Consider the following 25268-nt stretch of genomic DNA (forward strand, 5'->3'; position numbering starts at 1 on the left):
TTTAGTTGATGTGTTGTTCATGCATGAGGTCATGAATGATATATGGTGAACTCATGTCAATTCCTGATGATTCATGATATATTAAGGCATGAAGTAATGCACAAATTATGAGTGAATTCATGTATGAATTCATGATGATTCATGTACCCTTACCGTAAAGTGTTACCGATATTTAGTATATTTAATGTGATAATGGGATCAATTTTAGCAACTCGACGTAGACATGATCTAAAATGTTAGTGACACATAAAATGTACATGAATTGGAAGAAATTTAGGATTTGCCAGTGTCCAGCAGGTCACGCTATAAATGGACTAGAATACAGGAAATTGCATCTTAAAAATTAAAAATGTTCTGGGGGAGGACCCCCATACCCCCCGCAACACTAATTTCCAGATGTGCATTTTAAAATCCACCATCCCCCCTGCCCTTTTCTAACAACTCGACTACTGCTCGCAGGGCTTATTGCTGTAACCCCACAGGAAATCATGTGTGCGTGTCCAGCCTTGCACATATCATATGTGTGCACCTGCATGTAAATGTGTGTGTGTGTGAGTGTGTGTGTGTGTGTGTGTGTGTGTGTGTGTGTCAGTGATTTGCTCCCCTCCCCCCCCCCCCCCCCCCCCCCTTGCAAAATCTCCTTGTGTGCTCCTACGGTGATAAGGTGACAGGGGAATACTTAGTATTTAATCGCCGCACAACAATTTAGCCATTGGAGAAAGTGTGTGTGTGCGTGTCACTGGAGAAAGTGTGTGTGTGCACGCGTCTGCCTGGACACGTGTGTTCGCGTGTTCATGCTTGCTTCATTTCCAGGGAAGCCGGCATCTCTGGGAGTGAATGGGACAGTGGGATCACTCTATAGCTGTATAAAGTAGCAGTTACTGTAGCTCTCTATATAGCTGTGTAAAGTGGCAGTTACCTCACTATATAGCTGTGTAGGTTGTAGACAGTTAGCTCGCTATATAGCTGTATAAAGTAGCAGTTAGCTCGCTATTTAGCTGTGTCAAGTAGTTAGTTTGCTATATAGCTGTGTAAAGTAGTTAGCTTGCTATTTAGCTGTGTATAACTCGCTATTAAACTGTGTAAAGTAGTTAGCTCACTATTTAACTGTGTAAAGCAGTGGTGTCTAAACTTTTTGGCTCAAGGGCCACATTGGGTCTTGAAAATTGACCGGTGGGCCATAACCAATGTGCACACACACAATCCAGTATATATAATGTACAGAATTATTTAAATGATAATAATGATAAGTCATTTTAATGTAGAAAATAAATTCCTTAAGAAATACGGTTAATATGATGCTGTTTAATTCATTTATAAATGGTGCACTGTCACTTTAAGACTCCACTCAGTGGCTGCTCTGCCTAATGGCTGTGCCCTCTCACAGTTTATAAATGCTCAGTAGTGAAACTACTGTTGTCTTCGTGTTTTTCTTTTAAGCGCTTCTTATAAAAAGGAGATATCAGTTATCAACAATGACAAGCCAGCTGGCGCTCTCTCTCCCTTTTGTGGAGACACAACACGTTCCTAATTACGTTATGAGTAAGGTTATGAGTAACAGCACAAATGAGATTTTCTGCAATATAGATATCAAAGAGTATCATCTCTACTGTATGTAACATGCTGTTTTGATATTGACCACAACGTCGTTGCTGGAAAGAAATAGCGAACAGCCAATGTGGTGGGCCAGATCTATGATAAACTAATGCATGCTCGGCGATAACGCAAGTAGGCTACCAACTACTATGTGAATGTGTGTGTGTGTGTGTGTGTGTGTGTGAGAGAGAGAGAGAGAGAGAGAGAGAGAGAGAGACGGAGAGACAGATAGAGAGGGGCAGAGAGATGAGGGGCTGGTGTGTGTGTGTGTGTGTGTGTGTGAGAGAGAGAGAGAGAGAGAGAGAAAGACGGAGAGACAGAAAGAGAGGGACAGAGAGATGAGGGGCTGGTGTGTGTGTGTGTGAGAGAGAGGGACAGAGAGATGAGGGGCTGGTGTGTGTGTGTGTGTGTGTGTGTGAGAGAGGGACAGACAGATGAGGGGCTCTATGTCCATCTCATTTTCCATGTTCTGTTTGTTATTGAACTAGAATTAATCTTCCTTCAGTTTATTTGCTGTTCTCCTGTAACTACACTCTTACACAGTACATGTGTGTGTGTGTGTGTGTGTGTGTGTTAGGGATGTCACGAGAACCGATACTTGCGATACCTCTCGATTCCAAAATTAAAAAACACCGGCGATGCCCATTTTTTCGAAGCACCGTAAGCACCGACGCCAGCATAAGCATCGGTGCTGCGACTCTTCCGGAACTGATGGGGGCAATACAGTGTTTCCCACACATAGACTAATTTGAGGCGATGCGCCACAGATTCAGCACCGGCCGCCACATATGGTTTCGTTACTTTTTATTTTATTTATTTATCTATTTTTCAACGCTATTGAAAAACACGCAACATTCGTTAAGCTGAATTTCCTTTCCCTGCTCTCCCTCTCTGTCACTCACGCGTCTGTCTCTCATGCATGCACACACAGTCCCCTCCGTGCACATAGCGTCTGTCTCCATGAAAACCAACCAATCATTCCTGGAAGCGTGGTCGTACTGATGCACCTGACGCTGCCCGGGTGGAAGCATAGTTCTTCTTCCACAACGTTTGTAGACTATGCGTGCAACTTTACTAAACAGTAGAAGTAAACTCACTCTCCTTGGCCCGCTCTCGTGCGTGGTCAATGGACACCCGCCCACGACATGCACATTTAATAAAACATTCACAATCGTGAACGCAATGACGCACAGAAGACGACTAGCTAAATTGCTGTTTAAAATCCGGTTAGCATCATTAGCAGGCTATGCCGCAGACATTTGATTAAAACTTGCATTCAAGTTGACTGACCATCTCAATACCAATGTTTTTCAACTCCAAGACTTAAAAGGGCCTGTCCCAAGGAGAAAAAGTAGCTTACCTTGAAACTTAAACACATGTGGGGAAACTGAACAGTCCAACCAGTAGAGTAGCCTATGATAAGATTAGCCTGCTACTTTGTTTACAATATTTTGAGGCTTCTACCAGACGGCTGAATTTAAGAGGTGGAGTTGTAATATGAATAGTTGGCTATAATCTGCATAAAGTTTGCTGTTATGAAGATCAGAAATGTCAGTATATAGAATGTATAAATAGTTACAGAATGTGTGTTTCAAATAAAGACTTTGCATCTTGTAAAAAAAATCATTCACATTATATGAAAGCAGAGCGATAAAAAGGCGATGCAAGTTGTTGGTTTTTATACAGTAGGCTACAATCCATTAGAAACGTGATTGAATTAATTATGTGTAAGCCTATGTGATATGCTTGCAATTGGATACTGTATTCTGTTATGCACTGTAGAAATTATATTTCAGTATTCTGCAAATATTTAAAGAAATTCATTAAGTAGCCTACATGGGATTTTAGAAAATCCTTTTTTTAAACGATAGTATCGAATTTGGCATCGAGAATCGTGTAATTTTGCTGGTATTGGCACCGACTACTGATTTTTTGGTATCGTGACACCCCTAGTGTGTGTGTGTGTGTGTGTGTGTGTGTGTGTCTGAGGGGTGCTTGGGAGAGAGAGAGATGGAAATGTGTGTAGCTGTGTGTATTTAATAGAACAGAGTGTGTATGTGTGTGTGTGTTTGATAGAACATTGAGAGTGTGCGTATGTGTGTGTGACTTTTTGAGCTTTAGAAAATAGAAGCTCTGTCACAAGACCAGAGGTTACAAGTAGGTCAGGGTTAGACACGCACACATTCACATATCTCACACACACACACACACACACACACACACACACACATTCACATATCTTACACACACACACACACACACACACACACATTCACATACGTATCTCACACACACACACACACACACACACACACACACACATACATTCACATAACTCACACACACACACACACACACACACACACACACACACATATCTCTCTCACACACACACACACACGCACACACACACACGCACACACACACACACAAGCACACACACACACACACATATCTCACACACACACACACACACACATACGTATCTCACACACACACACACACACACACACACATTCACATAACTCACACACACACACACACACACACACTCACATATCTCACACACACACACACACACACACGCACACACACAAGCACAAGCACACATTCACACATCACACACACACACACACACACACACACACACACACACACACACACACACACACACACACACACACACACACACACACACACACACACACACACACACACACACACACACACACACACACCTGCCCTAGGTCATTGTGTCATGTGATGGGTGAATTCAGTCCATTCTACTGTATGTCCATTCACCTCGAATTGACATCCATGCCACACAGCATGCTAACAATACAATGAACAATAGTTCATGTTACCGGTCATGTCTGGGATGACTGGGATTTGTAGTCAAACTTAGCCAAACTAAAAATTGTGACAATTCTGCTTTTCTTTAAAAATAAATGTGAACATAAATGTCATAAAATCAGCATTCTCAAACATCACTAGCCCGGCCATGTCCTGAAAAGAGAATGACTCTGGTTTAGCAGGCTAACTATTCCTCCCCTACTCCTGAATGACTCTGGTTTAGCAGGCTAACTATTCCTCCCCTACTCCTGAATGACTCTGGTTTAGCAGGCTAACTATTCCTCCCCTACTCCTGAATGACTCTGGTTTAGCAGGCTAACTATTCCTCCCCTACTCCTGACTCTGGTTTAGCAGGCTAATGCCGAACACTTCCTCGCCTACTCCTGAAACTGTGTTATTCCAAAATGACATATCTGTTTTTAGAAATGAAGGTAGCTTTCAAAGACTAAAGACACTAATTAGAATGATGGAGAAAGTGTAAATATATTCAAAACAAACATCAAACCAAACAAACACCAGACCAAAAAATCCTCATTGAAGTCTCAAACTTGACACAGGTTATGTATTACATGACAAGTTCTAGGCCTATATGTCATCAACAGCTTCATGATTAATTCTATTTCACTCCTTTCACTATTTATGACTTAAGGGTTACCCACAGCTTTGCTTTTTATTTGAATTAAATATGGTTCTACTTAATTTGCAAATAATCAAATAAATTTCGTCTTTACATTTTACACATCAGTTCAACTTTTTGGGAAAAGGGGTTGTAGAAACCATTGAATTGTATACTCATAGTATATATGTCTACAGTATGTGTTGTCAGTGTATTTTAGTATACCAATACATTATAAAACTTTTACATTCAAATATATAACAGTATACCTTTCACATTGATAGAGCTGGCACTTGCTTGTTGCTGCATTTGTTTTGCCGCTCAGCTGATGTTTACAAAAGGGTATGAGACACGTGGGGATCCACTGAAGTCTTTACAATCCCTTCCTTACAGTTATCATTGCTGTGCATAGTCAACAATGAGCTATACCTTGTCTATATCTTCCAAAGGAAATCTTCCAGACAAAGGATTCACAATACAGTCATAAATATGATGCTGAGATAATATATTTAATTGGGTAAGTTTAAAATGTGAGATATTGTATCCTGAGTTAGCCATGATTGGACGTTGGTCACTTGAGTCAACAATCAAGCAGCAGGAAAATAGCTGGTTGACCAATCAGTCAGATTCTTCAGAGAGGTCCTCTTCAGCACAGACAGGGTTGCCAAATGCCACGTCATAATGGCGGTCGTCCTCGGTTACTAGGCAGACACAGTGCCCGCCCTGAATGCTGTCATCTGGGTAAAATGAGATGAACTCCTCTGTTTCAGCCATGTGCAGGCGGTAGACCTTGATGGTGTGGCGCATTGCGCAACTCAGGAGAAACATGTCTACCTTCAATGCAGAAATACAGAAAACAGACATTAGTAAACCATGTTACAAAAGAAACCTTTGATAGAACATTCAGTCTGCCAATCAATGGGACACCAGCAACAACAACAACAACAACAACAACAGTCTCCCTGACCCCTCTCACCTGCTCCATGCCTCTACTGAAGCCAACCTGACTCAGGTGGTTGGCAAGGTATGAGCGTGGGGACGAGGAGGTATCACGGGCGAATAGCAGCCAGCAGATGATTGGCACGTTGTCGCCCCTCTGTTTGGCTGTATGAAAGTCCACGGCGTGGGCTAGCATGAGTAGCTTGAGTGCCTCTATGACACCGAACTCGTCTTCTCCGCCCTGAAACAGCTGCTCACACACACTCCTGCGACCTTCGACCCCATGGGAGGCTGCCGCCGCATGCCACTGTAGAGACGTGAACATTAATACAGAACCTCATATACAGTGCCTTGCAATATACTGACTCATATGAAAAAATAAAATGTTAACCAAGATTAAAATATTGCTACAGGTAACACAATATCTAACCACTGCAACAGTATACAAATGATATTTGTACCCAATTCTGGAGGAGGCGCAGGTAGCATTTCAGCAGACCCACAGACTTGTCGATCCCACCTGTATGCTTGCATGTGTCAGGGAACAGCCAGCCTTTAATCAGACCATACCGAGACTCAAGCTGTTCAGGGATCTAGGACAATGGGAAAATTCAAGTGAAATGTTTGATACATTGAAGGTCCTGATTAAACCTTGCTCTACTATGATAGAAACAAATAACTGTGGTTAACAGTGAATGACATGTTTTCATAATTTTCTCCACTTGAAAATTAATAGTTTCAAATAATAATAATTAAAAAAAAAAAAGATAGTTGAATTTCTTGGGAGACACTGCAGTACATTCTGTATGAGACCATGGTACAGTAACTCTCCCAACAATGTGCAGCCTAGGGTAGGGAAGATGGGCATACCAATAAGATGCTCTTCTGCTGCAGCCAGCAAGGAGGCTTGGTGGTGTGCATCAGCGCCTGGTACAGGGAGGCTCGCAGGGCACAGTAGTTGTCACCTTTGACCCGCCGGAGGAATCCAAAGCTGTGGGAGAGCACAGCGTAGCCCTGGAGAATAGCCCACACAGAGAAACAGAGTTAATAAGGATTAATGGCAAGCTTCATGGTAGAGGTCTGCACTGCCACGGGAGTCCCGCACAGACCTCTACTGCATATGGTACAGATGCAGGCAGGACCGGGACAAAAAATGGCACATTATTGCGGGAGCGGGACAGCATGTTGCGAGAGTGGGACTGAAGGGACTGTCCCCGCAGACCTCTCTCATTAAACTTGTGAACAGTGAAAATGCAAGCGTAACATGTAAAACAGACTTTTCTGATGACGATGCTCTTGGTGGTCTGCCCTTTCCATTCACTCTCACTGTAAACAGAAATGTCCACGGGCGGCCCAAAGCTGTAATGGTCCTGGTCCTGATCTGGAGCTGTATTGAGAGGAGTGACAAGAGACTTTTACTGACAAATGTAAATGTCAAGAAAATATATCAGTACAGCAATCATTCACAATTGACAATTTCAGTGCATTCTTTACATCAGTAATCATATACATGTGACAAATAAACATCCTTGTATCCTTGTATTTAAGATCATTTGCCGGTCCTTTCCATGAGATCTTGCATCTCCAACACATTCTCAATCACCACCTCACCATTATACAGACCCTCCTCACTGTAGGGAGAGGTTGACTGCCCCTTTGGAGCGTCATTCACCACCACCTCAGTCGGATTCTGAACCAGCCGGTTCTCCAGCTTTACAGCTGGCAAGGTGATGGGGCTCAGGGACTCTGGCCTCTCCATTAACACAAGCCATTTGATGGCCTGTGCAGGGGGTAAACTCTTCGCCTCCGAGCGTAGCTTATCCTGCTTGGAAATCAGGGATCTCAGTGAGGTCCCCTGTGACTCCAACAGGTTGCCCAGTGAAGATGCCGCGCTCAGGCCAAACACCACGTGGGGGGCAGAGTCTGCAGCAGAGTCTCTGAACACAAACAGATGAAAGATGAGTGTTAATAAGGAGATGCATCTCACTAAGACTTACCAAGGTAAACTGATTATTGTCTGAAATGATATAAGTAGTTAACAGGTGCCACTTACCTAATCTCAGCCAATCCAGCTTCATCGGTTTTAAATGAGGAGAGGATGTTCATTCTATCACCATGGCAAAGCTCCTCTCTGAGCTTCATGTCCTTGGCTGAATCATATGCAGAACCGTTTAGGCTTGCAACAAGCTGATGAAGCTCAGAAAGTGCCTTCTTAATTGGCGTCATCAGCAGCGGCATCTTACGGACCTTGAGAGAGCAACCCAAGGACTCCGGCCTCTCCATGAAATGAAAACCTGTGTACAGCTTTGCAAAGGGAGCACCCTTTGACTGCACATTCTTATCCAGTTGGGCTGACACCAGCCCTGCAGCAGCTACCTCCTGTTGATATCGGAGTTTGCTGTCGGTCAAAACTTCCGACACCAGCCCTGCAGCAGCTAACTCCTGTTGATATCGGAGTATGCTCTCGGTCAAAACTTCCGACACCAGCCCTGCAGCAGCTACCTCCTGTTGATATTGGAGTTTGCTCTCGGTCAAAACTTCCGACACCAGCCCTGCAGCAGCTACCTCCTGTTGATATCGGAGTTTGCTCTCGGTCAAAACTTCCGACACCAGCCCTGCAGCAGCTACCTCCTGTTGATATCGGAGTTTGCTTTCGGTCAAAACTTCCGACACCAGCCCTGCAGCAGCTACCTCCTGTTGATATCGGAGTTTGCTTTCGGTCAAAACTTCCGACACCAGCCCTGCAGCAGCTACCTCCTCTTGATATTGGAGTTTATTCTTGTCCACAGCAGAAGCTGCCTCCACATGGACGTTGGTGGCAAGTATGGATGCACTAGGCTTCACCTGTTGCAAGATCTCTGGCAGGTCTAGTTTTGACTGGCTAGTGCCCTCATCATTGGTGAACAATGGTGAGTCAAAGCTGCAAAGTAGGATATAGTTTGATAAATATAAAAAAAATGGGTTTCAGATACAACTGCAGGTATGAACAGCTGATCCTTGATTTTTATCCTCATCTATGCCTTTTAAGTAGAGCACTGTGCTAACTGATGGCCATACAAGTAGAACATCACAGGCGTACAACTGTTCTCTGTCTTACCTATCTGCACTTGTAGTGCGTGGTGTCACTGAGCCACCCTCCAATACTTCGACAGAGGTCTGCTGGCTCTGACTGCCCTCATGTCGTGACCGCTGCTCCTCCTCCTGGCGGTCCCCAGGATTTGCACGGCAGCAACAGCTCACCGTGTTCCCCATGTCCTGGGACCTGGCTGGGGTCTCAGCTCAGTTGCTCAGGCAGGGAACGAAGCTCTTAACGGCTTCCATAATGTGAACCTGTGTAAATGGGAGAGATTAAAAATTAGTTCATAATGAGCTCCTACAGCAATATACAGTAAGTTTATTAACTAAATTTGATCTCTCAGCTGTTTTCCTCCAAAAATTGGCTGAAACAAATACACTGATGCAAGGTGGTTGAGAATGACCAAAGATTACTACCCTCCACTTTAACCTAACTGCATGAACATCGAAAATGAACTGTTGACAGAAAATTAAAAATGAGACAGTCTTGGATTTTTTTAGGATAATACATTAATGATAGGCCTGCATTATTGTAATGCAGCCTTGTACTGCAGCCTTTTTCTCACTCAAACTGAGAGAAACTAGTTCAGGGATGGGCAACTTTCATGACTAAGAGGGCCACATTTTTTTATCATCACCATCAGAGGGCCAAATGTGGCCGCGCACTTCTGCACATCTGATGCTGCAAAATAATTCTGAATAAGAACGAAATATGTCAATTTTCATGCTCAAATGCATTTTTAACATAGACTCCCTAACAACAAATACAAATATTTTACAGCCAGTGATAAGTATCATTTTCAGTGCAAAGGGCTCACATAAATCACCATTCAATGATGGCACAGAACTGAAAAACAATGGCCCATCATGAAGTGCAACAAGCCTCATATTCAATGCATTTATGCTCCCACTCCATTTTTAAGAATGTATAGACATTTCCTAACGTCCATAATGAGAGTACAGATGTAACATAACATCCATCACATCTGTACTCTCATCCAACGCCAAAAAGTAAGCTACAGTAGACCTACTTCCAGTCATGCATGATTTGTCTCAGCTGCCCCCCTCGACATTATCAGAATGTCAACAATTATGCGCCTCACCGTGCGTCGGGACAAATATCGTTTCGAAGTTTTTACCTCCACTACGCAACCAAGCAATTTCGCCATCTGATATAGCTTCTTTGCTTTGGCAAGCTCAAGCGAAACAGCAAAAGACGGATTCCAGTGTAGTTCTGGCAATTAGTCGCTATTGTTAGTGCAGGCTAGCCTACTTTTGATTTGAGGTCGGCTACGACAGCGGCCGAGAAGCTCCGTGTGTGTAGGGCAGGCTACTCCTGATAACTTTTCGCAAGGTGTAGTGTAGTGGCGCTTTAAGTTTAAATCTTTCATGGCTGATATTATAGTTTCTAGCAAAACTTGACATGGGTTTGCCTTACCATTCTATGAACAGACACTGCTTCCGATTTTGACTGAAAGGTAGCCTACGGTTTTCTAAATGAGTTTTCTACTTTTCTTCCATTTGTGTGTCTTTCCTCAGCGATGGTAAAGATCCGAGGGCCCTTGATGGTTTGCATAGGAGGCGCCATCTATCGGCGAACAGTATAATTAAAATGACGGTGCGGTTAAAAAAAAAACAAAAACAAAAAAAAACGCATTTTTAATCACAGTAAAAATGATCATCCGCGGGCCGCCCTGAGTGAGGAGGCGGGCCGCATGCGGCCCGCGGGCCGCCAGTTGCCCATCCCTGAACTAGTTAGACACCCACGATTCATACACACAAATAAACACATTCTTTGCCTTAGCCTAAGTTACTTATTCACCATTTGAAGATTGTGAAGATATTGCAGTAGTTTCTCTATCTGACGGGTAGACGCTAAACAGTGTTACACTCGTATCGGGGTTCAGAGGAAATGGTAATGTTTGGATGAATATTCCAGTAACTTTAGGTTCATAGGGGTACGTCATAAAGGCGATAGAATGTTGACCATCTATGACGTTGATGTCAAACGTTTAGGCTACGTCAGAGTCTGGTCTGCCTCAGGGGTCTCGGGGTTTTGACTGTATGTCTTCTGTGTTTAGCCTTGTTATTTAAAAATAGACGGGGCTACCAATATTATTTTCATAATTTGCTTCAGCCTCAACATCTGACTGATTTGGTGCAACTCGTAAAAGCATTTTTTTTTTTTTTTGCTGACATAACATTTGTAAAAAGACAATTTTGCTTAATCATTTTCTCCTCCTCTGTCTAACTGTACATACAGTAGCAGTGGAGAAATGATGTGAGGGGCAGTTCCATCCGAAAGACACGTCTTGTCCCATTAGAGTGGAGCCTAGGCCACAGTGTAGCCTAGAAAAACACTCAGAGCGCAAACCTAACATAACCGCCCACTCTACTGCATCCAGAATACGGATCACTCCCAAATTTAGTCGTTTCTCCCTTGGGTAATTTCAGACCTTCCCTGACAATTTCATCGAAATCCATAACTCTTTGAGTTATCTTGCCAACAAACAGACAAACTAAACCAACAAACAAACCCCGATGAAAACATAACCTCCTGGCTGAGGTAGCCTAATTAAGCAGTAGTCTTGACTCTTGACGTTTGTCTTATAATCGAATCAAATAACGAACAAGGCATCTGCTACGTCGTTTCTCCTCACAACTGCAGGTATAGCCAACACAGCAGGCAGCAAGCTGTTGGAATGAGATCGTGTCAATTGAGAGGCATTTCGCCTAGCCTACCTGTGTTCACGATATGAAGATTGTCTCCGGAAATTAACGACAAGTCTCTCCAATGCTTAGATGCTTATCAGCACTTCACAGTCTTAATGTTTTAATGAACACGTTATTAGAGTTGCAGGCATAAAGGCTCTCCGAGTTAATTAATCATAAAGCTATCCGAATGTTGACCAATTATGAGGTGTTAGAACGACGTTGAGCAACTTTGAGTAGGCTATGCATAATGATTACTGTAGGCTACAGGCCTACCACATCTACCTACAGTACCGCAGGCGAAGTGGTGCTGGACAGGGATCATGACCTACCTACCCAAGACATCCATCAGAAGCATCAAGCATGTATAAACAGATATAAAGATCTATGTGCGCTAGCCACTTGTAGATCCTAGGTGCTGATGAAGTGCGGTAGCATAATATTTTTTTTATCACTGCACTCTAATATTCTAATATTAGAATCTTTATCATGCACTAGTCTAATATTAAATGTTTATTAGGAGTGAACAATGCGAACATTTCGCTTTATATTAGGCCTGACCAGTGTGCAGTGATATTCTCTACTTTGAAAAAACTTTTTTACTCTCTAACATTTGAACACACACACACACACACACACACACACACACACACACACACACACACACACACACACACACACACACACACAAGGATGGACCGAACCACAATATCCTGCCAGGTCTTTCATTGTGTCATGTGATGGGTGAATTCACTCCATTCTATATCCTTTCCCCCTCGATTTGACATCCATGTCACACAGCGTGCTAACAATACAAACAATACAATGAACAATAGTTCATGTAACCGGTCATGTCTGGGATGACTGGGATTTCTAGTAAAAAAAAATCACTATTTATGACTGTGACTTTACTTTTTATTTGAATTAAATATGGTTCTACTTCATTTGCAAATAATAAAATTAATTTCTTCTTTTCACAGCAGCTCATTTTTTTGGGGGAAAAGGGGTTGTAGAAACCATTGAATTGTATACTCATAGTAAAGTATTTAGGTCTATGTGTTGTCAGTGTATTTTAGAGATAGATAGATAGATAGATACTTTATTGATCCCCAAGGGGAAATTCAAGATTCTTAATTTTAGTATACCAATACATTATAAAACATTTACATTCAGATATAACAGTATACCTCTCCCATTGATAGGGCTGGCACTTGTTTTGTATTTGCTGTATTTGCTTTGCTGCTCAGCTGATGTTTAAAAGGGTATGAGACACGTGGGGATCCACTGAAGTCTTTAAAATCCCTTCATTACAGTTATCATTGCTGTGCATATAGTCAACAATGAGCTATACCTTGTCTACATCTTCCAAAGGACAAAGAATTCACAATACAGTCATAAATATGATGCTGAGATAATTTATTTAGTAGGGTAAGTTTGAAATGTGAGAAATTGTATCCTGAGTTGGCCATGATTGGACGTTGATCACTTGAGTCAACAATCAAGCAGCAGCAGAATAGCTGGTTGGCCAATCAGTCAGATTCTTCAGAGAAGTCCTCTTCGGCATAGACAGGGTTGCCAAATGCCACGTTATAATGGCGGTCGTCCTCGGTTGCCAGGCAGACACAGTGCCCGTCCTGAATGCTGTCATCTGGGTAAAATGAGATGAACTCCTCTGTTTCAGCCATGTGCAGGCGGTAGACCTTGATGGTCAGGCGCATTGCGCAACTCAGGAGAAACATGTCTACCTATAATGGAGAATTGAAGAATTCAGACATTAGTAAACCATGTTACAAAAGAAACCTTTGATAGAATATTCAATCTGCCAATCAATGGGACAGCAACAACAACAACAACAACAACAACAGTCTCCCTGACCCCTCTCACCTGCTCCATGCCTCTACTGAAGCCAACCTGACTCAGGTGGTTGGCAAGGTATGAGCGTGGGGACGAGGAGGTATCGCGGGCGAATAGCAGCCAGCAGAAGATTGGCACGTTGTCGCCCCTCTGTTTGGCTGCATGCAAGTCCACGGCATGGGCTAGCATGAGTAGCTTGAGTGCCTCTATGACACCGAACTCGTCTTCTCCGCCCTGAAACAGCTGCTCACACACACTCCTGCGACCTTCGACCCCAGGGGAGGCTGCCGCCGCATGCCACTGTAGAGACATGAACATACAGAATCTCAGCAAACTGAATGTGTGCCTTGCAATACTGACTGATATGGAAAAATAAAATGTTAACCAAGATTAAAATATTGCTACAGGTAACACAATATCTAACCACTGCAACAGTATACAAATGATATTTGTACCCAATTCTGGAGGAGGCGCAGATAGCATTTCAGCAGACCCACAGACTTGTCGATCCCACCTGTATGCTTGCATGTGTCAGGGAACAGCCAGCCTTTAATCAGACCATACCGAGACTCAAGCTGTTCAGGGATCTAGGAAAATGGGAAAATTCAAGTGAAATGTTTGAAACATTGAAGGTCCTGATTAAACCTTGCTCTACTATGATAGAAACAAATGACTGTGGTTAACAGTGAATCACATTTTCTCATAATTTTCTCCACTTGAAAATGAATAGATCCCACAGCTTTTCAAAACAAAGAAAAACATAGTTGAATGTCTTGGGAGACACTGCAGTCCATTCTGTATGAGACCATGGTAACTCCCAACAATGTGCAGCCTAGGTTAGAGAAGATGGGCATACCAATAAGATGCTCTTCTGCTGCAGCCAGCAAGGAAGTTTGTTAGTGTGCATCAGCGCCTGGTAGAGGGAGGCTCGCAGGGCACAGTAGTTGTCTGCTTTGACCCGCCGGAGGAATCCAAAGCACTGGGAGAGCACAGCATAGCCCTGGAGAATAGCCCACACAGAGAAACAGAGTGAATGAGGATTAATAATAAGCTCCATGGTAGAGGTCTGCACTGCCCCGGGAGTCCTGCGCAGACCCCTACTGCATATGGAACAGATGCAGGCAGGAGCGGGACAAAAAATGGCAAAAAATTGCGAGAGCGGGACTGATGAATCTGTCTCCGCAGACCTCTCTCATTAAACTTGTGAACAGTGAAAATGCAAGCGTAACATGTAAAACAGACTTTTCTGATGACGATGCTATCGGTGGTCTGCCCTTTCCATTCACTCTCACTGTAAACAGAAATGTCCACGGGCGGCCCAAAGCTGTATTGGTCCTGTTCCTGATCTGGAACTGTATTGAGAGGAGTGACAAGAGACTTTTACTGACAAATGTAAATGGCAAGAAGATATATCAGTACAGCAATCATTCACAATTGACAATTTCAGTGCATTCTTTACATCAGTAATCATATACATGTGACAAATAAACATCCTTGTATCCTTGTATTTAAGATCATTTGCCGGTCCTTTCCATGAGATCTTGCATCTCCAACACATTCTCAATCACCACCTCACCATTATACAGACCCTCCTCACTGTAGGGAGAGGTTGACTGCCCCTTTGGAGCGTCATTCACCACCACCTCAGCCGACGGATTCTGAACCAGCCGGTTCTCCAGCTTTACAGCTGGTAAGGTGATGGGGCCCAGGGACAATGGCCTCTCCATCAACACAATCCATTTGATGACCTGTGCAGGGGGTAAACTCTTCGCCTCCAAGCGTAGCTTGTCCTTCTTGGAAATCGGGGATCTCACTGAGGTGTCTTTTGGCTCCACCAGGTTGCCCAGTGAAGATGCCGTGCTCAGGCCAAACACCACGTGGGGGGCAGAGTCTGCAGCAGAGTCTCTGAACACAAACAGATGACAGATGAGTGTTAATAAGGAGATGCATCTCACTAAGACTTACCAAGGTAAAATGATTATTGTCTGAAATGATATCAGTAGGTGCCACTTACCTAATCTCAGCCAATCCAGCTTCATCGGTTTTAAATGAGGAGAGGATGTTCATGCTTTCACCATGGCAAAGCTCCTCTCTGAGCTTCATGTCCTTGGCTGAATCATGTGCAGAACCATTTAGGCTTGCAACAAGCTGATGAAGCTCAGAAAGTGCCTTCTTAATTGGCGTCATCAGCAGCGGCATCTTACGGACCTTGAGAGAGCAACCCAAGGACTCCGGCCTCTCCATGAAATGAAAACCTGTGTACCTGTGTACAGCACTCTTTGACTGCACATTCATATCCAGTTGGGCTGACACCAGCCCTGCAGCAGCTACCTCCTGTTGATATTGGAGTAGGCTCTCGGTCAAAACTTCCGACACCAGCCCTGCAGCAGCTACCTCCTGTTGATATCGGAGTACGCTCTCGGTCAAAACTTCCGACACCAGCCCTGCAGCAGCTACCTCCTGTTGATATCGGAGTACGCTCTCGGTCAAAACTTCCGACACCAGCCCTGCAGCAGCTACCTCCTGTTGATATCGGAGTACGCTCTCGGTCAAAACTTCCGACACCAGCCCTGCAGCAGCTACCTCCTGTTGATATCGGAGTTTGCTCTCGGTCAAAACTTCCGACACCAGCCCTGCAGCAGCTACCTCCTGTTGATATCGGAGTTTGCTCTCGGTCAAAACTTCCGACACCAGCCCTGCAGCAGCTACCTCCTGTTGATATCGGAGTTTGCTCTCGGTCAAAACTTCCGACACCAGCCCTGCAGCAGCTACCTCCTCTTGATATTGGAGTTTATTCTTGTCCACAGCAGAAGCTGCCTCCACATGGACGTTGGTGGCAAGTATGGATGCACTAGGCTTCACCTGTTGCAAGATCTCTGGCAGGTCTAGTTTTGACTGGCTAGTGCCCTCATCATTGGTGAACAATGGTGAGTCAAAGCTGCAAAGTAGGATATAGTTTGATAAATATAAAAAAATGGGTTTCAGATACAACTGCAGGTATGAACAGCTGATCCTTGATTTTTATCCTCATCTATGCCTTTTAAGTAGAGCACTGTGCTAACTGATGGCCATACAAGTAGAACATCACAGGCGTACAACTGTTCTCTGTCTTACCTATCTGCACTTGTAGTGCGTGGTGTCACTGAGCCACCCTCCAATACTTCGACAGAGGTCTGCTGGCTCTGACTGCCCTCATGTCGTGACCGCTGCTCCTCCTCCTGGCGGTCCCCAGGATTTGCACGGCAGCAACAGCTCACCGTGTTCCCCATGTCCTGGGACCTGGCTGGGGTATCAGCTCAGTTGCTCAGGCAGGGAACGAAGCTCTTAACGGCTTCCATAATGTGAACCTGTGTAAATGGGAGAGATTAAAAAATAGTTCATAATGAGCTATACAGCAATATACAGTAAGTTTACTAACTAAAGTTGATCTCTCAGCTGTTTTCCTCCAAAAATTGGCTGAAACAAATACACCGATGCAAGGTGATTGAGAATGACCAAAGATCCTTGATTACTAACCCTCCACTTTAACCTAACTGCATGAACATCGAAAATGAACTGTTGACAGAAAATTAAAAATGAGACAGTCTTGGATTTTTTTAGGATAATACATTAATGATAGGCCTGCATTATTGTAATGCAGCCTTGTACTGCAGCCTTTTTCTCACTCAAACTGAGGGAAACTAGTTAGACACCCACGAAATACACACAAATAAACACATTCTTTGCCTTAGCCTAAGTTACTTATTCACCATTTGAAGATTGTGAAGATATTGCAGTAGTTTCTCTATCTGACGGGTAGACGCTAAACAGTGTTTCACTCGTATCGGGGTTCAGAGGAAATGGTAATGTTTGGATGAATATTCCAGTAACTTTAGGTTCATAGGGGCACGTCATAAAGGCCATAGAATGTTGACCATCTATGACGTTGATGTCAAACGTTTAGGCTACGTCAGAGTCTGGTCTGCCTCAGGGGTCTCGGAGTTTTGACTGTCTGTCTTCTGTGTTTAGCCTTGTTATTTAAAAATAGACGGGGCTACCAATATTATTTTCATAATTTGCTTCAGCCTCAACATCTGACTGATTTGGTGCAACTCGTAAAAGCAATTTTTTTTTTTTTTTTGCTGACATAAAATTTGTAAAAAGACAATTTTGCTTAATCATTTTCTCCTCCTCTGTCTAACTGTACATTGCAGTGGTGAAATGATGTGAGGGGCAGTTCCATCCGAAAGACACGTCTTGTCCCATTAGAGTGGAGCCTAGGCCACAGTGTAGCCTAGAAAAGCACTCAGAGCGCAAACCTAACATAACCGCCCACTCTACTGCATCCAGAATACGGATCACTCACAAATTTAGTCGTTTCTCCCTTGGGTCATTTCAGACCTTCCCTGACAATTTCATCGAAATCCATAACTCTTTGAGTTATCTTGCCAACAAACAGACAAACTAAACCAACAAACAAACCCCGATGAAAACATAACCTCCTGGCTGAGGTAGCCTAATTAAGCAGTAGCCTAGTCTTGACTCTTGACGTTTGTCTTATAATCAAATCAAATAACGAACAAGGCATCATGCTACGTCGTTTCTCCTCACAACTGCAGGTATAGCCAACACAGCAGGCAGCAAGCTGTTGGAATGAGATCGTGTCAATTGAGAGGCATTTCGCCTAGCCTACCTGTTCACGATATGAAGATTGTCTCCGGAAATTAACGACAAGTCTCTCCAATGCTTAGATGCTTATCAGCACTTCACAGTCTTAATGTTTTAATGAACACGTTATTAGAGTTGCAGGCATAAAGGCTCTCCGAGTTAATTAATCATAAAGCTATCCGAATGTTGACCAATTATGAGGTGTTAGAAAGACGTTGAGCAACTTGAGTAGGCTATGCATAATGATTACTGTAGGCTACATAACAGGCCTACCACATCTACCTACAGTACCGCAGGCGAGTGGTGCTGGACAGGGATCATGACCTACCTACCCAAGACATCCATCATAAGCATTAAGCATGTATAGAAACAGATATAAAGATCTATGTGCGCTAGCCACTTGTAGATTGCGATCTTCTGAGGAGCGTCTGTTATGTCGACCAACCATACATGCTAGGTCAAATTGTAGATCCTATTCTTCAGTGGTTCCATGTTGGTGGAATGAGTTGCCCAGTGCTCTCCGTTCCAGCAACAGCTTTGGATCTTTTAAGAGGGGTCTTAAGGCATATTTATTTAATATGCCCTTAGTCCTTTGAGTTTGTGATGTGTTATGGTTTGTATAATAGTATTGTTTTGTTATAATTTGTCTATTAATAGAATTTGAAATTTATTTTGCTATTGTCCTTAAATTTAGCCATACCATGCTTTAGTTATTATTATTATATATAATTAACTGAGTGACTTATTTGATTGCTATTCTCATTTCACTGTTTTGTTTCTCATTAGGTTAGTGCTTAAAATTTTTGTTTTACTGATAATATTACTATTCTCCCTAGTTTGTAATTGTTCACTGTTAATTTAATTTGTATTGTTATTTATTTGTATGTCGCTTTGGACAAAGGCGTCTGCTAAATAACCATAGCCATAGCCATAGCCATAGCCATAGCCATAGCCATAGCCATAGATCCTAGGTGCTGATGAAGTGCAGTAGCATAATATTTTTTTTATCACTGCACTCTAATATTGTAATATTAGAATCTTTATCATGCAGTCTAATATTAAATGTTTATTAGGAGTGAACAATGCGAACATTTCGCTTTATATTAGGCCTGACCAGTGTGCAGTGATATTCTCTACTTTGAAAAAACTTTTTTACTCTCTAACATTTGAACACATACACACACACACACACACACACACACACACACACACACACACACACAAGGATGGACCGAACCACAATATCCTGCCAGGTCTTTCATTGTGTCATGTGATGGGTGAATTCACTCCATTCTATATCCATTCACCTCGATTTGACATCCATGTCACACAGCGTGCTAACAATACAAACAATACAATGAACAATAGTTCATGTAACCGGTCATGTCTGGGATGACTGGGATTTGTAGTAAAAAAAACCCCACTATTTATGACTGTGACTTTACTTTTTATTTGAATTAAATATGGTTCTACTTCATTTGCAATTAATAAAATTAATTTCTTCTTTTCACAGCAGCTCATTTTTTGGGGGGGAACAGGGGTTGTAGAAACCATTGAATTGTATACTCATAGTAAAGTATTTAGGTCTATGTGTTGTCAGTGTATTTTAGTATACCAATACATTATAAAACATTTACATTCAGATATAACAGTATACCTTTCCCCATTGATAGGGCTGGCACTTGTTTTGTATTTGCTGTATTTGCTTTGCTGCTCAGCTGATGTTTAAAAGGGTAGGAGACACGTGGGGATCCACTGAAGTCTTTAAAATCCCTTCATTACAGTTATCATTGCTGTGCATAGTCAACAATGAGCTATACCTTGTCTACATCTTCCAAAGGACAAAGAATTCACAATACAGTCATAAATATGATGCTGAGATAATTTATTTAGTAGGGTAAGTTTGAAATGTGAGAAATTGTATCCTGAGTTGGCCATGATTGGACGTTGATCACTTGAGTCAACAATCAAGCAGCGGCAGAATAGCTGGTTGGCCAATCAGTCAGATTCTTCAGAGAAGTCCTCTTCGGCATAGACAGGGTTGCCAAATGCCACGTTATAATGGCGGTCGTCCTCGGTTGCCAGGCAGACACAGTGCCCGTCCTGAATGCTGTCATCTGGGTAAAATGAGATGAACTCCTCTGTTTCAGCCATGTGCAGGCGGTAGACCTTGATGGTCAGGCGCATTGCGCAACTCAGGAGAAACATGTCTACCTATAATGGAGAATTGAAGAATTCAGACATTAGTAAACCATGTTACAAAAGAAACCTTTGATAGAATATTCAATCTGCCAATCAATGGGACAGCAACAACAACAACAACAACAACTGTCTCCCTGACCCCTCTCACCTGCTCCATGCCTCTACTGAAGCCAACCTGACTCAGGTGGTTGGCAAGGTATGAGCGTGGGGACGAGGAGGTATCGCGGGCGAATAGCAGCCAGCAGAGGATTGGCACGTTGTCGCCCCTCTGTTTGGCTGCATGCAAGTCCACGGCATGGGCTAGCATGAGTAGCTTGAGTGCCTCTATGACACCGAACTCGTCTTCTCCGCCCTGAAACAGCTGCTCACACACACTCCTGCGACCTTCGACCCCAGGGGAGGCTGCCGCCGCATGCCACTGTAGAGACATGAACATACAGAATCTCAGCAAACTGAATGTGTGCCTTGCAATACTGACTGATATGGAAAAATAAAATGTTAACCAAGATTAAAATATTGCTACAGGTAACACAATATCTAACCACTGCAACAGTATACAAATGATATTTGTACCCAATTCTGGAGAAGGCGCAGATAGCATTTCAGCAGACCCACAGACTTGTCGATCCCACCTGTATGCTTGCATGTGTCAGGGAACAGCCAGCCTTTAATCAGACCATACCTAGACTCGAGCTGTTCAGGTATCTAGGACAATGGGAAAATTCAAGTGAAATGTTTGAAACATTGAAGGTCCTGATTAAACCTTGCTCTACTAGAAACAAATGACTGTGGTTAACAGTGAATCACATTTTCTCATACTTTTCTCCACTTGAAAATGAATAGATCCCACAGCTTTTCAAAACAAAGAAAAACATAGTTGAATGTCTTGGGAGACACTGCAGTCCATTCTGTATGAGACCATGGTAACTCTCCCAACAATGTGCAGCCTAGGGTAGAGAAGATGGGCATACCAATAAGATGCTCTTCTGCTGCAGCCAGCAAGGAAGTTTGTTAGTGTGCATCAGCGCCTGGTACAGGGAGGCTCGCAGGGCACAGTAGTTGTCACCTTTGACCCGCCGGAGGAATCCAAAGCACTGGGAGAGCACAGCGTAGCCCTGGAGAATAGCCCACACAGAGAAACAGAGTGAATGAGGATTAATAATAAGCTTCATGGTAGAGGTCTGCACTGCCGCAGACCCCTATTGCATATGGAACAGATGCAGGCAGGAGCGGGACAAAAAATGGCGAGAGCGGGACTGATGAATCTATCCCCACAGACCTCTCTCATTAAACTTGTGAACAGTGAAAATGCAAGCGTAACATGTAAAACAGACTTTTCTGATGACGATGCTCTTGGTGGTCTGCCCTTTCCATTCACTCTCACTGTAAACAGAAATGTCCACGGGCGGCCCAAAGCTGTATTGGTCCTGGTCCTGATCTGGAGCTGTATTGAGAGGAGTGACAAGAGACTTTTACTGACAAATGTAAATGTCAAGAAAATATATCAGTACAGCAATCATTCACAATTGACAATTTCAGTGCATTCTTTACATCAGTAATCATATACATGTGACAAATAAACATCCTTGTATCCTTGTATTTAAGATCATTTGCCGGTCCTTTCCATGAGATCTTGCATCTCCAACACATTCTCAATCACCACCTCACCATGATACAGACCCTCCTCACTGTAGGGAGAGGTTGACTGCCCCTTTGGAGCGTCATTCACCACCACCTCAGCCGACGGATTCTGAACCAGCCGGTTCTCCAGCTTTACAGCTGGTAAGGTGATGGGGCCCAGGGACAATGGCCTCTCCATTAACACAAGCCATTTGATGACCTGTGCAGGGGGTAAACTCTTCGCCTCCAAGCGTAGCTTGTCCTGCTTGGAAATCGGGGATCTCACTGAGGTGTCTTTTGGCTCCACCAGGTTGCCCAGTGAAGATGCCGTGCTCAGGCCAAACACCACGTGGGGGGCAGAGTCTGCAGCAGAGTCTCTGAACACAAACAGATGAAAGATGAGTGTTAATAAGGAGATGCATCTCACTAAGACTTACCAAGGTAAAATGATTATTGTCTGAAATTATATCAGTAGGTGCCACTTACCTAATCTCAGCCAATCCAGCTTCATCGGTTTTAAATGAGGAGAGGATGTTCATGCTTTCACCATGGCAAAGCTCCTCTCTGAGCTTCATGTCCTTGGCTGAATCATGTGCAGAACCATTTAGGCTTGCAACAAGCTGATGAAGCTCAGAAAGTGCCTTCTTAATTGGCGTCATCAGCAGCGGCATCTTACGGACCTTGAGAGAGCAACCCAAGGACTCCGGCCTCTCCATGAAATGAAAACCTGTGTACAGCTTTGCAAAGGGAGCACTCTTTGACTGCACATTCATATCCAGTTGGGCTGACACCAGCCCTGCAGCAGCTACCTCCTGTTGATATCGGAGTTTGCTCTCGGTCAAAACTTCCGACACCAGCCCTGCAGCAGCTACCTCCTGTTGATATCGGAGTACGCTCTCGGTCAAAACTTCCGACACCAGCCCTGCTGCAGCTACCTCCTGTTGATATCGGAGTACGCTCTCGGTCAAAACTTCCGACACCAGCCCTGCAGCAGCTACCTCCTGTTCATATCGGAGTTTGCTCTCGGTCAAAACTTCCGACACCAGCCCTGCAGCAGCTACCTCCTGTTGATATCGGAGTTTGCTCTCGGTCAAAACGTCCGACACCAGCTCTGCAGCAGCTAACTCCTGTTGATATCGGAGTTTGCTCTCGGTCAAAACTTCCGACACCAGCCCTGCAGCAGCTACCTCCTGTTGATATCGGAGTTTGCTCTCGGTCAAAACGTCCGACACCAGCTCTGCAGCAGCTAACTCCTGTTGATATCGGAGTTTGCTCTCGGTCAAAACTTCCGACACCAGCCCTGCAGCAGCTACCTCCTGTTGATATCGGAGTTTGCTCTCGGTCAAAACGTCCGACACCAGCTCTGCAGCAGCTAACTCCTGTTGATATTGGAGTTTACTCTTGTCCACCGCAGAAGCTGCCTCCACATGGACATTGGTTGCAAGTATGGATGCACTAGGCTTCAGCAAGATCTCTAGTGGCAGGTCTAGTTTTGACTGGCTAGTGCCCTCTTCATTGGTGAACAATGGTGAGTCAGAGCTGTAAAATAGGATATAGGCTATAGTTTGCTAAATATAGAAAAATGGGTTTTGGATACAACTGCAGGTATGAACAGCTGATCAGCTTGATTTTTATCCTCATCTATGTATTTTAAGTAGAGCACTGTGCTGACTGATGGCCATACAAGTAGAACATCACAGGCGTACAATTGTTCTCTGTCTTACCTATCTGCACTTGTAGTGCGTGGTGTCACTGAGCCACCCTCCAATACTTCGACAGAGGTCTGCTGGCTCTGACTGCCCTCATGTCGTGACCGCTGCTCCTCCTCCTGGCGGTCCCCTGGATTTGCACGGCAGCAACAGCTCACCGTGTTCCCCATGTCCTGGGACCTGGCTGGGGTCTCAGCTCAGTTGCTCAGGCAGGGAACGAAGCTCTTAACGGCTTCCATAATGTGAACCTGTGTAAATGGGAGATATCAAAAATGGGTTCATAATGAGATGCAATGCAATATACAGTACGTTTATGAACTAAATTTAACCTCTCAGCTGTTTCCCTCCAATAATTGACTGAAACAAAAGATATGTGGTTAAAAATGAACAACAAGTAAAAAGAAAGAGAATGATAGCTGAACCAAAGATCCCTGCAAGAACATTGAAAATGAACTGACACTGCAATCTAGTGTAGACAGAAAATTAAGAACAACACAGATTACATGATGTGGTGTTGGCTACATTAGACAGACATTAAATTGTTCAGAATAATCAATTATTAATAGGTCTACAGTATAGTGTAATGCAGCCTTGTACTGCAGCCTTTTTCTCACTCAAACTAGTTAGACACACACGATGACGACTCATACACACCAATAAACAAATTCATTGCTTGGCCTATGCTACTTATCCACCATTTGAAGCTTGCGAAGATATTTCAGTAGTTCCTCTATCCGACGAGTAGACGCTAAACAGTGTTACACTTGTATCGGAGTTCAGAAGAAATGGTAATGTTCGGATGCAACTTCAGCAACTTTAGGTTCATAGGGGCACGTCATAAAGGCGATAGAATGTTCAAATCTATGACGTCATTCATTCACGCAGGTTTGTCTCAGGTTTTTGTCTGTCTGTCCTCTGCTTAGCCTAGCCAACTGACTGACTCCATCTGTAACTAATAAACACTAGGCCTATTTAATTGTAGGCATACTGCTTTAAACTCATGATAAACTATCAACGTAGGCCTTTTAAAATCTGCGGTCATTAGCACACATGAGCCTTTAAAACGTAGTGAGGCACAATTATACAGCTTAGGTGATGTGTAGGCTAATTATAGGCATATGTGTTTAGGCTGTTTGTTATTTAAATATGGACAGGGGCACCGGTATTATTTTAATAATTTGCTTCAGCCTTACCGTCTGACTAATTTGGTCGATTACCGAGTAGCGTCTCGCTGCGGCTTGCGGGAAGGTGCTTGACAAGCTGTACTTGCTCTTTATTGCTGTCTCTTTCAGACTGATAATGATTAACGCTGCGATGTCCACATATTCCAGCTCATTCTGCAGTGTGATGTCTTGTAGACACAGAGGGAGACTGTTTTACAGATTGTTTTATCTACTTGTATATTTAGAAAATATAATTAGTAACACAAATGTTTATATTTTGTT

The 25268-nt window shown here is 43.5% G+C and overlaps 4 protein-coding genes across 7 annotated transcripts; all 4 read right to left on the reverse strand.

Annotated features, from left to right (window-relative positions):
* Positions 1-4913: 4913 nt before the first annotated feature.
* LOC134092451 (ubiquitin thioesterase otulin-like) lies at positions 4914-7500 on the reverse strand. 2 transcript variants are annotated; one of them, XM_062545323.1, is made up of 5 exons: positions 7282-7500; positions 6875-7018; positions 6466-6597; positions 6042-6311; positions 4914-5899 (listed from the first exon to the last, which is right to left on the reverse strand). In XM_062545323.1, exons 2-5 carry the CDS (start codon positions 6923-6925, stop codon positions 5684-5686), a joined length of 669 nt encoding a protein of 222 aa, XP_062401307.1. In that variant the 5' UTR covers positions 6926-7018; positions 7282-7500; the 3' UTR covers positions 4914-5683. The 2 variants fall into 2 exon arrangements, with proteins under 2 accessions (XP_062401307.1, XP_062401306.1); XM_062545322.1 differs by having other exon boundaries at positions 6875-7500.
* A 22-nt stretch (positions 7501-7522) lies between these two features.
* Positions 7523-15897, reverse strand: LOC134092447 (uncharacterized). 3 transcript variants are annotated; one of them, XM_062545318.1, is made up of 4 exons: positions 15660-15897; positions 9102-9334; positions 8058-8924; positions 7523-7941 (listed from the first exon to the last, which is right to left on the reverse strand). In XM_062545318.1, exons 2-4 carry the CDS (start codon positions 9254-9256, stop codon positions 7554-7556), a joined length of 1410 nt encoding a protein of 469 aa, XP_062401302.1. In that variant the 5' UTR covers positions 9257-9334; positions 15660-15897; the 3' UTR covers positions 7523-7553. The 3 variants fall into 3 exon arrangements, with proteins under 3 accessions (XP_062401302.1, XP_062401300.1, XP_062401301.1); XM_062545316.1 differs by lacking the exon at positions 15660-15897 and adding an exon at positions 10902-10989; XM_062545317.1 differs by lacking the exon at positions 15660-15897 and adding an exon at positions 10518-10641.
* On the reverse strand, positions 13243-14743 carry LOC134092450 (ubiquitin thioesterase otulin-like). Its single transcript, XM_062545321.1, has 4 exons — positions 14502-14743; positions 14101-14232; positions 13676-13945; positions 13243-13536 (listed from the first exon to the last, which is right to left on the reverse strand). The coding sequence occupies exons 1-4, from the start codon at positions 14700-14702 to the stop codon at positions 13321-13323; spliced, it is 819 nt and encodes a 272-aa protein (XP_062401305.1). The 5' UTR covers positions 14703-14743; the 3' UTR covers positions 13243-13320.
* Positions 15898-20289: 4392 nt separating the features above from the next.
* Positions 20290-23993, reverse strand: LOC134092109 (uncharacterized). Its single transcript, XM_062544908.1, has 8 exons — positions 23839-23993; positions 22601-23653; positions 22163-22491; positions 21829-21938; positions 21466-21609; positions 21068-21199; positions 20643-20912; positions 20290-20506 (listed from the first exon to the last, which is right to left on the reverse strand). The coding sequence occupies exons 1-8, from the start codon at positions 23991-23993 to the stop codon at positions 20291-20293; spliced, it is 2409 nt and encodes an 802-aa protein (XP_062400892.1). The 3' UTR covers position 20290.
* Between the last annotated feature and the right edge of the window lie 1275 nt (positions 23994-25268).

Source organism: Sardina pilchardus, chromosome 9, assembly GCF_963854185.1.
Source record: "Sardina pilchardus chromosome 9, fSarPil1.1, whole genome shotgun sequence".
Classification (NCBI taxonomy): domain Eukaryota; kingdom Metazoa; phylum Chordata; class Actinopteri; order Clupeiformes; family Clupeidae; genus Sardina; species Sardina pilchardus.

Excerpts from the sequence above, each read along its gene's own strand:
- LOC134092447 (XM_062545318.1), bottom strand. The coding sequence starts at position 9,256 with ATGGGGAACACGGTGAGCTGTTGCTGCCGTGCAAATCCTGGGGACCGC. Across the intron at positions 8,925-9,101 it reads CGCACTACAAGTGCAGATAG|CTTTGACTCACCATTGTTCA; the intron begins GTAAGACAGAGA and ends CCTACTTTGCAG. Across the intron at positions 7,942-8,057 it reads GCTGGATTGGCTGAGATTAG|AGACTCTGCTGCAGACTCTG; the intron begins GTAAGTGGCACC and ends GTTTGTGTTCAG.
- LOC134092450 (XM_062545321.1), bottom strand. The coding sequence starts at position 14,702 with ATGGAGCTTATTATTAATCCTCATTCACTCTGTTTCTCTGTGTGGGCT. Across the intron at positions 13,946-14,100 it reads TGCGCCTCCTCCAGAATTGG|TGGCATGCGGCGGCAGCCTC; the intron begins GTACAAATATCA and ends ATGTCTCTACAG. Across the intron at positions 13,537-13,675 it reads TCAGTAGAGGCATGGAGCAG|GTAGACATGTTTCTCCTGAG; the intron begins GTGAGAGGGGTC and ends TCTCCATTATAG.
- LOC134092109 (XM_062544908.1), bottom strand. The coding sequence starts at position 23,993 with ATGGGGAACACGGTGAGCTGTTGCTGCCGTGCAAATCCAGGGGACCGC. Across the intron at positions 22,492-22,600 it reads GCTGGATTGGCTGAGATTAG|AGACTCTGCTGCAGACTCTG; the intron begins GTAAGTGGCACC and ends GTTTGTGTTCAG. Across the intron at positions 20,913-21,067 it reads TGCGCCTTCTCCAGAATTGG|TGGCATGCGGCGGCAGCCTC; the intron begins GTACAAATATCA and ends ATGTCTCTACAG.
- LOC134092451 (XM_062545323.1), bottom strand. The coding sequence starts at position 6,925 with ATGCACACCACCAAGCCTCCTTGCTGGCTGCAGCAGAAGAGCATCTTA. Across the intron at positions 6,312-6,465 it reads TGCGCCTCCTCCAGAATTGG|TGGCATGCGGCGGCAGCCTC; the intron begins GTACAAATATCA and ends ACGTCTCTACAG. Across the intron at positions 5,900-6,041 it reads TCAGTAGAGGCATGGAGCAG|GTAGACATGTTTCTCCTGAG; the intron begins GTGAGAGGGGTC and ends TCTGCATTGAAG.